Below are 12,952 nucleotides of genomic sequence, written 5' to 3'. Positions count from 1 at the left end.
CCTGAAACCCAACAATTAGTCACAAGAAAAAGTGAAAGGAAGGACTAAAGCAGAGAATAAAAATAAACAAACAGATGAAAGGATGAGCTTTTCAAGGGCTGGGAAACCCTCCAAGTGCCACACTCAAAAATGCTGTATCAGTTTAGACTGATGTTCTCAGAAGTTAAAAGTGATAAACAGTAATGGACTGCAAATCTTGATTAGTAGGATACTGCAAAGACCAAAATTAGTTCTGATGCTATTCAGAGACAGAAGCAGGACTGAGTATGTTCATGAGATCCACAGATGGCATTTGCAGGTGGTAACAAACTTTGCAGATAAATTGCAATTGCCAGTTGGTACAAAATAGTAATAAGATGACCTAAAGTGATTAAAAACTGTGCATTTTTTTAAACAGCAAAATAAAGATTCAGTGGGTAGGGAGAAGGGACAAATGGTGGGAAGATATCAAACTGATAGACATGGAGAAAGAAAACATTAAACACATTTTATTTTAAAGAAAAAAAAAAGTAAGAAACAAAATACCAGTGGATGCCATGGCAGATCAGTTCAGAAGATAAAACCAAAGAGCCTTCTAAAGCACGCTGAATACACAGCTCCAGAGAAGACAATGTCTGTGTACATCATCAATAAAACTCATCTACAAAATGTTCTTAATTCCCGCACAATCTGCATCAAAAAGAGGCATTAAGGTGATTTACAGTTTGTCTCCTACAGGATGCAACATGCATCCCACTACTGGAGCTGTCTCCAATTTCAGCTTGCAAAGAATGTGCTTACTACAGACCCTGCCTTCTTCTAGCCAACCCTACAACTAGTCAATGTACCTGTCTCAGCCACCACGATTAGTCAGATAAACATACTACACTGTACACAATTTAATACTCAATTACTCCAAATATAAAGACTCCTTTTTTTTTTCTTTCCACAAACCCATTTGTGGGAAAGAAGCAAACAAGCAAAACCAAACACAGAAAACCCACAACAAAACCACATACTTCTGCACTTTTTTCCAAAAGCAGTAAAAGTTCTCAGATTTGCTCGGTCAACTTTAATCACTAAAACCAAAGGTTGATTTTACTTATAACCTACTTAGAAAATGATGACAGTATTTAAGAAGCTTCCTCATTAGGTTACTGAGAAATTATTAACATTTGGAGCTGTAATAAAGCACAATGAAACATTTTACAAAGTGCCACACCAAAGTTCAGCTTTGCAATAGCGTCCAATAAACTTCATGGAAGAATGTTACTTGCAGTGGATGCAATGCTAGATTAATGTTGTTATACTTACCAATGAGCCATCAGGGCTTCAAAGCAAACACAGGAAATTGCACATAAATATTGCTCTGTCCCATTTAATATGTATTTCTAAAGTTAGAGCATGAAAGCGTTAAATATTTTTGTTTTCCATTAAAAACACTCTTTACATGGCAAGGCAATTAAGTTATTTTGGCATCCGCTCCACATAAAGCAGCTGCTGTACAGTATGTTTTACTTTATAAAATATCTTTAATCAGCACACTGACTAGTTCTGTCATTTATAATTAAGGAGGTAAATGGCAGGTGCAGCATTAATTAGTGAAACTGAAGTCTCTGTGCAAGACATGCAGTCATACCAACCTAGTGCTTCCTAGGAACAGAAAGGACTGCGAGCAGCTTTGCCCCACAAACTTGACTAGGTAAGGCCACGTGGAGAAAAAAGGCATTTATACCACTCCTGAAGCCTTTACAATTTTACATTACCAGATTCATTTCTTAAACTCTTTCTCTGAAAGTAAGAACAGAAAAATACTTGGACCACAAAAGCCTACCCACTGTGCCATCCTGTCAGTCTTTGTTTCTGCCTTAGAAACCACAGGAGGGGCAGGGGGCAGAGGTACAGATCAAGAGAGAGGAAAAGCGGTTCTCTTTCTCAAAGAGATTTTCCCAGCCAGCAACTAAGAAGTGGGCTAGTCCAACATTTGGATAAATGCTCAGACTCATAATTTTAAAATACACTTCAGAGTTGTTGTAGTCCCTTCCCAGCATGAAAGTAGGACCATCAGCCCTATGCATACCCTTGTAACACTTCTGCCATTGACACCTTAAGAAGTTGTGGTTATTTTGGAGAATGGCCACAGTCTGAACTGTGAGTTAAGTCACATTATTTCTCCCCTTTAAAACTGCAGAGTAACCTTCTGGCTTAAGGGCTCCTAAAAAGAAGCCTTACAGCTATTTACAATTCTTGAGAGTGTACACATTCAGCAAGACATCCTACAAGATTTGTAACGCTTGTAAAGAAGTGGTAGTCACCCTTAACACTGGTACTGTGTAGTGCTGGGTCCTTGGCAGACCACAGGCCAGGGAAGTGGAACATCACCCTGTTCAGAGTCCCCAGGCACCACCTCAGCATGCAGAACTGTCCGTAAAAACAAGTGCAGTTGGTGAGCCTAAAATAATTACAGTGTTTATGGTCTCATTTGTAAACTAACAGTCTGCTGCTTTCCAAGCAAATGCTCTCAGACACTTCAGTGGCTTTGGCCAAACTGCGACTGCAGTTTGAAAGACGCCAAGAAACCCCTCTTTTGCAAAGCTTAAGGCAAAAAGGTTAAGTCTGCCACACTACCTAATGTCCTTCATTAATGAACGCAGAACAGTACATCAAACAATGCATGTAGTAATACAGTAGTACAGTAGTAGTAAAGATCCTTATGCATTATTTTTAAGAGAATCTATGCACTTCTGTCTTAACTCACATAAGACATTCCCACATCTGTCTTAAATAGAAAACAAACCAGGCAAAGCAATTGCACCCTGTGCTATGAACTAGAAGACCAGCTGTAGACCTCTGTAAAATATCAACCTCACAATATCATACAAGGCATTGAATTCATTTGTGCTTCACTGATGCTAAATAAATGCACATGCAACAAGCACTTCCAAGGCCAACTACAGTAGGAAGCAGCAGCGGATGGAAGGTAAACTTATTTATGTTTTTCTTTCAGTACTAATTTTGACTTAAAATTGAGTCTTCTAGGAAGGAACACAATCCCTAGCTGTGTGCAGTACCCCCTGCCAACCAACTTATGAAGCAGAACCGCTACTGACTCACAAATGAGTTATTCATCCATCCTCCTTTTGACAAGCAGAAAAAGTACATGACCACGGCTGACAGAAGAGAAAACAAAGACTCAGACAGAGGGATTCAGGAATGGTGAGGAGGAGAAATTAGAAAACAAGGGCGCTGTGATAAAGACAATTTGTTATTCTCTGCAAAAAGACACAATGACAATAAACTGCTTTTAACCAGACTTGTAATTCTGTAAATGAACCAATAATGAGTGCTGCACAAACAAATCAAAAAGGTCACCATTTATAAACACCACAATATTTTGTTTGAAAAATGCAAAATAAGACAGTGGAATTTCAATAATATTGTTAAGCCTTTTCTGATGAGGCACAATCAGCCTGGGTATGAAACTGCTGATCTGAACTAGCAGCAGAGAACTTAAGGGGAGGAAAAAGCTTTGTCTGTAAGTGGGAACAAGCACCACAAGGGAACAGTCTTTAGAGAGTACACATGAGGGTAAACAGGACCTGCCCTCGCAGACAGGTGCAGCGCTCAGCTAAAATATTTCACATAGCAGTATTCACATTTTTATGCTATCACAAACAATTTCAGTTCCCAGACAGGTCTAAGACAGTGATATTCATATAAACTCTTTGAGAAGACAAGCAGCCATGCCCTACCATATGGTCTGGCACAGTTCAGCATATGGGATTGGTTGTGATTGTTTTCCTTTTCCCAAAATTAGCATTAAAATATAAGTGATAGCTTCAATTAGAAGTGAAGCAACCTGAGCTCAAAATGCTAAATTAGAACTAATCCAATGTTCTGAGACAATGTAGACAACAAAAAAATTTACAGTTTGTTAGAGGGTATAAATACATTTAAGACTGAGAAATGAACACATAAATAACTCAATTCCTCTATTACTATGGCACTGAGCAATATTTACTACCAATGTGGATAGAAAGATATGTTTATGGCATACTCACAGAATACAATTAAAATCACATTCCCCAGTCTGTCAATTCGTATAAAAAACAGTATCAAAGAGATTAAATTACCTTCTGCCATTCAACAGCTTCATTAGCTAAGGTGGCTGCAAACTAGCAAAGCAACTTGGAAAAGTTTACTATTTAAACTGTTCGGTCTTAACACAAGGCTTCTTTTCTTTACAGAGCAGCTTCCTTTCATGGATTCCATAAGATCCATGGGTTCCAATGCCAAAGGCACTCTCTGCCAAATGGCAATGGATCACTCGATATCACGTATCAATGCCAACTGATCACATTTTGTATTGTTGTATGTATGTATCACCACACACTACACTGAGCTCCAAGTGATTTGGTGGAATCTGATTAAAATGGCACAGCATTCCAGCGCTGCAGACAGTTACATTAAATACTGAAATACAACAAGCACGGTTAAAAGAGATGTCTTACTTTCCCATCCAAACTGCATAGCTTTCAGGGAGTTTTGGAACAAAAAGCATGGATCTTCCAGTATCAACATCTACTGCTCCAAAGCAGCCTGCTTCAGTTACTCCAAAAGTCCAGTGAAAGTAAGATTCCTAGGTTAAGACAAAACGTATTTCAGACTGATTAGTTTTAGGTTACAACATCACAAATCCCTCTGTTGGCAACTGGAAAGGATCAGAGATTAATAAGCTACCATAAGAAACAGGTCCACTCAGCACAGTAAGTACACACCACACAATAAAACAGGTTCTTCCAATCTAGAATCAGAGAGTGCAGTATCACAAAGAAACAAGGATGCCGTGAGACAAGGCAAAAGCAGAGTGCCGATTCATTGGGCTGTGATGGCAGAGTGCTGAAGCGAAGACTCAACCTCCCCCAGAAAAGATGAAGCTGCACTAGGAAGAGCCTTTAGGCAAGAACTGTTTTAAGAATAAGCAAGCAAAACCCAAAACACCTAACAATACAGAGATGAATCTTGGTAAGGACAAACATATGCTCCGATACCCTGAAAGGTACATCTCCTCTAAAGCCAGATCAATAACTACATTAAGATATGTGCCATCTAGATTAGAATTTGTTTTGTTTCTGTCTAACATACAACAGCTCAATTAAATTCACAAAACAAAGTACTGTAGCAGCCATGCAAAGCACACAGCTTTGCAGAAGCATGCATTGTTAGAGTTATATCAACTTTCCCTAAGACTGTGTTCCACATGACATTAACAAGGTATTAAGTTCTATCTGTGACAGAACGCGGGGGTACATAAGAAAGTGTCTACTTGAGAAGACACATGTTGTAAATTCTAAGACACATCCTGCTTTCTGGAATAGAGTATTACTAAAAGCTTGAAATATGCTTTTCTATTAATTAATTAATTCAGTTTAGGTCCACTGTCACATATTACACTACAGAAAGAAGGTTATTTTTTGGGTCACAGGCATGACTGAAGGAAACAGAAATATTCCACCGCTGTCTTTAATATTACAGTCAGCACTGATAGGCAGTAGGGCCTCAAACATGCTTAGGCCCTTTAAACCAGATAACGAGCCTGCAACCAGATAAAGCACTGAAAGAGAGAGTAAGTTGAAGCTGAAGAGGTGATACAATCAGAAAGACAACATAACTAAAAACCATTTAAAACTGCATGCAGCTGAAGAGACAATTTCTTAATCTGATCTGATGTTTTGACTCAGCTCTTACCTGGCGAAACACAATACCAGTATCCGTACAGTATCTCTGGGTTTCTTCTCCACCCTGCAGCAGAACAACTGAATTCTTCTGGACATCCTTATGCTGTCTCAGGCGATCACACAGCCGTCTTCTATTCAAGGCAAAAAGTGCTACAGGCACTTTCAAGGTCTCATTCCCCAGCCAAAAGGAGGGTCTAGAAATTAATGGAAGACAAAGACAGTGGTCACACAGAGAGTTTGTTACTTTAGTCTAGAACAGGGGAGGAAGTTTAGTTCAACTCTACAAACAAGACAATCTACAAACAAATCACTCAAGAGGAAGAGATGCTGTATAAAAGCATTGCTATCGAGCAGCAACAAAACAGTGCTCATATGAGTACGGAGGGAAAAAGATGGCAACAGGAGACAGGGCTGGATGCAACAATGGCCCACAGGATGTCACTTGTTACATTCCCTGTCCTGGTTTCAGTCAGGATGGAGTTAACTTCTTTTGCAGCAGCAGATGGAATGCTGTGTTTGGGTGTTAAAATGGGAGTAGTGCTGATAACACCCTGATGTTTTTAGTTGCTGTCAGACAGTCAAGGACTTTTTCAGTTCTTCATATTTCTCTATTCATGAGAAAGGAGGGGACGAAGCCAGGACAGGTGACCCAAACTGGCCAAAGAGAGTATTCCATGCCAATTATGTCATGCTCAGTATAAAGGGGGGTTGATGGGAGGAAGGCTGAGGGCGGCTCCTGGACGCGAGGTTCTTGGGGGACGGTCGGGTTCTGGGATGGCTCTGGGTGGCACGGCCTGAGCTGTGGGTTCGGTGAGAAACTGCCTTGTGTAGCAACAGTTTCATATATTTTTTGCTCTGAAGTCCTGTCAGCATTGTTATATTGTATCTTTCTGCTATCTTAGTAAACTATCCTTATACCATCCCACCAGCTTTTGGTTTCTTGATTTTGGGTTGTTATTTGCCCCTTCCTTTTCCCTTCCTTTCCCTCACCCCCCACACACGCTTCTCCCCTTCCTCTTTTCCTTTAAATAGCAGGCAGCTGATCTTGGCCCTCAGGTGGGCAAAGACACAACATTCCCTTAGGTAAAGCAACAGAAAAGGTAAACTCAGAAAGTGACAAGAGCCTAGATTGGCTGAGTAAAGGCAAAACAGGAGAGAGGAAAATTAGTTCTGAGTTATGGGAAACAGGAGAGGAAGGTTACACTAAGTCTGGCAACCTCAGCAAGTCCTGGGAAATGTACAGTAGCTGAAAGAGGGACTGGAGAAAAGATGACAGATAGTAGACACAGGACAACAGCATCTCCCATACACAGTATCAGGAAATTTCTTTCTATGTATGTATATTTACTCTTGCATGAACACAACTGGCTTCAGCAAGGCAGCACAAACATGCTAAGACTGCCCAGAAAGTTTCTCCAAGATTGTACTCAACACAGCTGCAACTGGGAGAATATAGTTTAGAAGTAGAAAAGCAGCCTTAAAATAAAATGTTTATCAAGTAATATAAGGTGTTTAAAGTGTTACAAGAATATACTGCTGATTCATTCACACCTGTTATAGGTCCATACCTGCACTTTTGGAGCTTTACCAGTAGAAGCACTGTAGCTTCTTGTGGGATTTTTTTTTTTTAAATGAGGTAAGAACAATCTGAGAGCATTCTCTCCCTCCCCCACCCCTTTTTTATTATGCTTAATACAGTAAAGCTGTACTTTTGAGCCCAAATATTACAGATGAATACTGTTTTATCAATAAAATCCTATCATTGAAGTCTAGATTGTCCTTCCACCCTAGTTTCTCAGAGCTTATTGAAGACTGACTGTCTGGCTGGTCATTTTTCTATCAGATATACTTCCAGAGGATATGACAGAAAAGTGCAGTTAAATTGTTACTATATCAAAATGACAAGAAATGAACCACCATGGGACTTAACCTTAGAGAAGCAGAGTTCCACATCTTAATTATTATATAGTTTTCATATGCAATCTGAAAGGTAACCTTTGATTTATAGCTGCACAAAATAACCTCCTGAAAGACTTTATCAGCATCAGAAATGTAAACCCTATAATTTCTTACTGCAGGCACAGCATTAAAGGGCTAATAAAATATTTTATTTCACTTGTTTATAACTACTAGATATAACAGCATAAGTAATTTTAGGTGAAAGACTGCTCTTGCTAATCCAATTCTCAAACTACCTGCCTAGTTCAGCTGATGGTGCATAAACCCCAAATGTGTTTAGTTTTATTACTTCCTACACACACCTGATAAACCAGCACCCTGGCAGGGGATCATTACAAAGACTGCAGACTACCTATTGTGGCACGTCAGCATAGCGCAGAAGCACAGCATAGGCTTTCATTCTGGGGTACCTACGCCTGTAGGGAGAATGAAGCAAGATCATACAATCCCAGCAAAAGCTACTTGAAAGCTTAAATGAGATACTGAGCCTTAAACTAAATATGGGTAAGGCTTTTCAGGTGTAAAGCTGTGGCTCAGTCACTCAGCAATGCACAAAAGGTTGAAAACATTATTATCCAAGCAAGATCACCCCGTGGAGAAACTCCATGCAGGGGTCTAGAAATCATACGCTCACCTTATTGCAAGTATGAAAGAGAAGAGAGCACATCATCAGATACCCTTATGCCATAGGTTGCTCTCAGATCTTTGTATCTGCTGATAAAAAAAAAAGGCAAAAAAGCAGAGGTTGTAACACAACCTGTCTTATGTTTTCCTTCAAAGGAAGGAAAAAAGTCACCTTTGTTACAATTTTACCCTCTTCACAAGGGGTAAAATTTTTCTGTAATTTTAGGGAAAAAAAAAAGTACCCTGACATCCCTCTTTCTCCAGGCCTCTTCCTACACTCTGAAGCTCATATGAAGCTGCTACAAACGCACTTTTTCATCTACACTAAATTTACCATTAATGCTTTTATTGCACTTAGAACTTTTGACAACCAAAATGAGATTCAAGGAGAAATAATGGTGTCAAGCAGCAATTCCTACTGGTACTCTCACCAAGCCACTTTAAAAGTATCTTTTACTGGGATTTTAACACTGGAGCTGCAATGTATTCTGATGCAAAATGATGGTGCTTTCGCTTATTTTATCTAAGCCCAAGGCAAAACTGTATTCTTCCTCATATATCCTACTTTCCCTGCTTGAATTTGATGACACAATATTCATTTGGCTTTGTACAGTTGCTTGAGACTTGTAAATTTCTTTCACAGGCATGGCCTTGATCTCTACTTGAAGGCTGCTCTAACAGTCAGAGCAGCTGGGCACACTGGACACCACAGCAAGAGCTGCAGGACATGGGAGGGCTGGGCCAAGTGTTCTTGCAAATACTGCCTGGTACCTCAAGTTCTCTGCTGAACACTCATGTGAATTCATGCCTTGGACTGTACAAGCCTGCCAGGCAACAGACTTACTTTCACAATTTAAATTCTGCAGAGAAAAACAGCTAGGTTTCAGAGAGGACTGAACTTAGAGCCAAGTTTTCTTCCTCAACAGTCTCCATTCTCTCCTGCAAGCAGTCAGATCCCAAACCGACAGCACCTCCACAGATGGATGAAGAACACAGCAAGACACCCACAGCTGCTGCTTTGCCTGCAGAGGCTGGGTGGTTCTGGATGCATGATCCCAGCACCAGCTTTCCACAACGCAGGCAGAGAGCTCCTTTCAGGGACTGGCACTGACACAGGAATTTAAGTCTTAAAAAAAAGAGCAGGGCTGTACACCTGGGTTCCTACTGCAAGTAATGATTTGGGAAGAGAACACTCACAGTACTCAAGATCACAATGAAAGTCTTCACGTAGAGGACTGGTTGTGTCACCATTGCTCTGTTGCTAAGAAATACAGGGTAGTAAGTAGGTTACCACTGGCCTTGGCTTTTTCTCTTTTCCTCTCTCCCCCATCCTTCCAGCCCAACCATTACAAATTCCTGTGCCTATGCAGTCTTGGCTATGCCATGATTATTATCAGCCCTTTTTTTACCAGTTTTATATATAAGAATTCATCACTAAGCCACCTGCAGTAAGTGAAGTGGGTACAACTACACGATTGCCTCACATGTATCAACCCTGCAAATATATGTGTAGGGACATCAACATGAAACTCTCGTTATTTGTCACCTAACGATACTAGAAGTATCTTTCTAGAAGGAGAATTACCATCTTTGGATGTGGGCCTGTGATCTCTAATCACCCACCCAATTTGCACCACACAAGACATACAAGTACCAGAATGTAGTTAGCATGATGCATTGGCTGGTCCTTCAAAGTCTGTTTCATCTCTTAATGCAAGAACTCTGGCGTCTCCAGCCACAAACTCAACTCTAATGTAATCATATATTTGATAATTAAGTATATTTAATGCAAGTACTGCTTTGTGGTACACACCTCTTTGAAGCTGTGTAAGCTTCTGCAAATAAGCATTTGTCAGGGCCAAAATGGCCACTTGCAAGACCAAGACAGGACAAGTGAAGCTCAGCTTCCCCGTTTTCACTAGTCTGGTATCAGCATTCAGCCACTACTCAGGCTGGTAAAGGCCATCCATAGCAGCTGACAGGTTTGCTGCTGGCTGTCACACACAATTTTTTACAATCACTTATTCCTAAGCCTTCACAATACTTTTATTACACTGGAAGTGAAAATGTAGCTAGAAACATTAAACTACATCTGTTTCTTTAAGAATATTTCTCTGTTGCCTGGAACTGCTGACTCTTCAAAACTTCTTTCAGAAGTTTTGTTTTGTTACTGCACAATCCACAGAACACTTTGGGTTTGTTTGTTTTGATGCAGCCACCAGAACACATACTTAACCAAGAATCCTATTTTACTTCTGGCCTGTTTTTAAGAAGAAGAAAGTTTGTGGACTCCCTGTTCTACTGAGGGTATGCAGACAGGATCCAGATTTCAATGAAGCTGAGAAGCCATTGAATCTACTTTTCACTAGGTTATCATCCATTTGTTGATTGCACCTTATTTATTTGTTTGAGCCAGTCATTAACATCAGCTTGAAGCATAGCCAAGTTTCAATCTGTTTCCACATGAAATATGCAAAGGGGCCTATACCAACAGCAGCACAAGGCAAGTAAGTAATACAAGGGAAAGAGCTGCTGTTGCTGCTGTTTAAGGTGTAAACTGTTTTTTTTCACCATGGGGAACTCAGTGCTTGCAACTAAGTCAACAACCCAAAGTCCCAGCCCTGTGGGATGCCCTACCTACCCACCCAGCCCAGCCCCACCTCGCTCTCAGCAAGGCTTGTCCATGCACAGGAACACCCAGCCACTGCTGGGGGAAACCAGGGGCAGGTGGAGACCTCACAGGGGAGTGATCTCCACCCAAAGGCGAAAGAGTCAGAGCCAGGTCCTGGCATGACCTCTTTCTGGTGACTGTGAAGAGTTCCCCCCTCATTCTGACACATTTAAGGGCATCCTCTCCGAGCTCTGGAAGAAGCAGCTGAATTCGGCTATAAAGCGCATAAGAGACCTTGTGCCAAGTAACCCGCTGCCACCTTGAACCGTGATTTGCCAAACCTAACGCTTCAGGGCCGGAGGCACTGCCAAGCCGACCCAACAGGGTCCGCGGAGGCCGCCGGGTGCCTGCGGGACCCTCCGCAGCTCCCGCCGCCCCGCTCAAATCCCGCTCTCAACGCGGGGAGCCCCTGCTCAGAGCAGGAGCCTGGCCTCCTCTGCAGGCCTCAGGCAACAGCCTGCCGCCCCGGGGCAACCGCCGCCCTCCGCCACCCCCGACCCACCGAGGCGGACCCCGCCGCCGTGCAGAACCGGGCCGCCCCCGCTACACGGGCCGCGCAGGAGGAAGAGGGACCGCGGCAGGGAACGGGGAAGACACGCGGCCTCGCCGCAGGCCGACGGGTCCCCGGGGAGCGGCGGCGGTGCCGCGGCCGAGGAGCGGTGCTTACCCCTGCGCTGCAGCCATGTTGCCTCACCGGACTTCGCCTGTCATGTGACGGCGGGGCCGGGCGGGCCGGGCCGCTGCGGAGGGGCGCGGCCGCACCGCCTCAGCGCGGGGAGCCGATGGCGGGCGGGGCGGGAGGAGCTGGCTGCCGCCTGAGGAGAGCCGGGCTCGCGGCCTACGGCGGGTCTGCGCGCTCCCCGCGCAGCCTGCGGGCCCGAGGCGCCAGCGCACCGCAGACTGCCCCTCTCCCCAGCCTGTCAGACAGGTCTGGGGCGGGGAAAAAAGGCCCGGCTGGGGCTGGGGCTGCTCGGCCGCCGGCTGGCCTTCACTGGGAGCGCGCTGCCGCTGCGCCCCACCTGGGCAGGGGATGCCGGGGCCGCGAACCCGCGTACTGGCCTCTTTTAGAAGAAACAGTTCGATTCCTCGGAGCTCACAGTGGAAATACAGCCTTTGACAGGAACTGCCGTCCTGCAGCAGAGCAGCCCTTTCCAAAGAAGGGGTTGCTGGAAAGCAACTTTCAGTGTGCGGTGCTGCTGTAACCCCCGTGGGACACGCTTTCCACCTGCATTTCAAAGCTGAACAGCAGTTTACCAGCAGCCTTCAGGCATGGGCCACTGCAGCCAACACCACTCCTCGGACTCGCCTCACGCTGCTGAATTTTGCTCCTATTCCATACGGATTTCTTCAGACCTCGAGTTGACTTGTTCTTCCTCAAAATTATAAGTTACCTGAACAAACCAGCAATTCACAGGCCCAGGTTCACATGGCCTGTAACTGCCATACAGCAGCAACAGAAAATACCCAGAAGGATGAAATACCGGATAAAGAATGAGAGAGAGGAGCTCTGCTGTGTGACCTGAATACATTGTTCAGCTGCTCTGTGCCTCAATAAAACCGTGATAAGTACTGCTCTGAGCCGGCAGCTTGTCACAGGTACCACTGCCTGCCCTCCCTGGAAGGAAAGCAGGAGTTCTTGCTCTGCTGCTGCCGAGCAATATCACTTCTCTGTTGTTCTGGCACTGATCTGAAAAGAAAGTACTGTGATACTGTGAAGGATGTACCTGGAGGGTCTCCTTCTACCCGAGCGCTTGGGAAAAGAGTGCAGTGAGAAGAGCAGGCAGGAGGAGGGTCATAAAATACATGGAGCTTGAAGTTAATGCTTGTTACAGCAAATCAGTGCATTGTGATTTAGAAATGTGCATGATTGAAACCTTTTTGTGGTTGGCCAAATTGTCCACTGGAAGTTGGAAGAAAACAGCAGCTACTTATGCACAGCTGGCTCTGAAGTGTTGTGTGAAAGCTGCAGGGCAATCTCAGG

At 43.4% G+C, this 12,952-nt stretch overlaps 1 protein-coding gene across 1 annotated transcript in view; it reads right to left on the bottom strand.

Moving 5' to 3' along the window:
* The window catches only part of PEPD (peptidase D), a gene marked incomplete at its 5' end in the record, with an annotated part of 132,918 nt that extends 121,236 nt beyond the window's left edge, over window positions 1-11,682 (bottom strand). The window contains 4 exon segments of the mRNA XM_084269906.1: window positions 4,491-4,618; window positions 5,728-5,911; window positions 11,639-11,661; window positions 11,665-11,682. Of these exon segments, the coding sequence (XP_084126032.1) occupies window positions 4,491-4,618; window positions 5,728-5,911; window positions 11,639-11,661; window positions 11,665-11,682 (353 nt within the window).
* Window positions 11,683-12,952: the final 1,270 nt, after the last annotated feature.

This window comes from Gallinula chloropus, assembly GCF_964237585.1.
Source record: "Gallinula chloropus genome assembly, chromosome: 13".
In the NCBI taxonomy this organism is placed as follows: Eukaryota; Metazoa; Chordata; class Aves; order Gruiformes; family Rallidae; genus Gallinula; species Gallinula chloropus.
This window is presented reverse-complemented; position numbering and strand designations above follow the sequence as displayed.